The sequence below is a fragment of the Somniosus microcephalus genome, unplaced genomic scaffold (assembly GCF_052327205.1).
Source record: "Somniosus microcephalus isolate GS21.2 unplaced genomic scaffold, FLI_Smic_1.0 unresolved_chr8, whole genome shotgun sequence".
Classification (NCBI taxonomy): Eukaryota; Metazoa; Chordata; class Chondrichthyes; order Squaliformes; family Somniosidae; genus Somniosus; species Somniosus microcephalus.
The window spans coordinates 42,547,373-42,548,818 of NW_028225186.1; the positions used below are offsets into that span (position 1 = coordinate 42,547,373).

A 1,446-nucleotide genomic window follows, 5' to 3' on the forward strand; every position below is an offset into this window, starting at 1 on the left:
AATTAACAACTATATTTAATTCGGAGCTAGAAAACTGATGTTTCAATACTTTCTTAATGAAGATCAGATGGTTCATTTTGAAAAGAAACTGTTTTGGGACATTCTGGAGGTAAATTTGTTGCTTCCTGTTTCTTGCAGTGAACCTGCTGGCGATTGTGATTCTGTCACGAGGAAAGTGCGGCCTCTCCAAATGCATCACTCGCTACCTGGTGGCCATGGCAACGGCGGATCTAATGGTGGTTATCATCGACGTGATATTAGATCGGCTTAATAGATTTTATCTGTCAATTAGTTTCCTGTTTCTGACTCCTCTCTGTGCTTTGAATATTGTCGCATATATTGTCGCTGTAGACTGTTCAGTTTGGTTTACTGTCGCCTTCACATTTGATCGCTTTGTAGCAATTTGCTGTCAGAAGCTGCAATCAAAATATTGCACCGAGAAAACAGCGACCGTGGTTATCGCCACTGTATGTGTGATGAGCTGTGTGAGGAGTGTTCCCTTTTACTTTATAGTGGAACCTTCCTTTATCATTGACAACATGCCCTGGTATTGTGTTCCAACAGCTGATTATTTGACTTCCCCCTTGTGGAAGGCATTCGAGTGGATCGACAGCCTCATCACCCCTTTATTACCAATACTTTTAATTCTGTTGTTCAATGCTCTGACCATCAGACATATTATAGCAGCAAATCGAGTACGCAGGGGACTCTGGAACAACAGTGAGAATCAGAATGATGTGGAGATGAAGAATCGGAGAAAATCCATGATCTTGCTTTTCAGTATTTCTACCAATTTCGTACTGTTGTGGATGACGTATGTTGTTCATTCGGTGAACTGGCCAGTGATAAACTATTACGCAGACCTATATCTCAGTAATCCGATATATATCACTCAGCAAGTTGGGTTTATGCTGCATCTGCTCAGTTCCTGCACAAACACTTGTATCTATGGACTGACACAAAGGAAATTCAGAGAGGAGCTGAAGAAAGGGGTGAAATATTTGTTCACACTAAATGGGAAGTTATAAGAAAGAAATAACTTGCATTTCTATCACGCCTTTCACCAGCTCAAGCCGTCCCAAAGCACTTTACAGCCAATGAAGAAATTTTTGAAATGTAGTCACTGTTGAATTGCAGGCATCTCGGCATCCAAACTGCGCACAGCAAGTTCCCACAAACAGCAAGATGATAATGACAACATAATCAGAATTTTATTGATATTGTTGGAGGATAAATAAGGCGAGGACACCGAGGAGAACTCCCCTGCTCTTCTTCGAAACGGTGGCAGTGGAATCTGTGGCGTCCAGCTGAGAGGGCAGACCTGGCCTCGGTTTAATGTTTCATCTGAAAGGCGGCACCTCCGACAGTTCCGCACTCCGTACTATCCTGGAGTGTAACCTAGATTGTTATGCTCAAGTCTCCTGTAATGGGATTGTGAGCCCACAA

The 1,446-nt window shown here is 42.6% G+C and overlaps 1 protein-coding gene across 1 annotated transcript; it reads left to right on the plus strand.

Annotated features, from left to right (window-relative positions):
* The first annotated feature begins 215 nt into the window (after positions 1-215).
* Positions 216-1,028, plus strand: LOC147086111 (putative G protein-coupled receptor 139). The gene has a single exon (XM_085979177.1). It carries the CDS (start codon positions 216-218, stop codon positions 1,026-1,028), a length of 813 nt encoding a protein of 270 aa, XP_085835303.1.
* Positions 1,029-1,446: the final 418 nt, after the last annotated feature.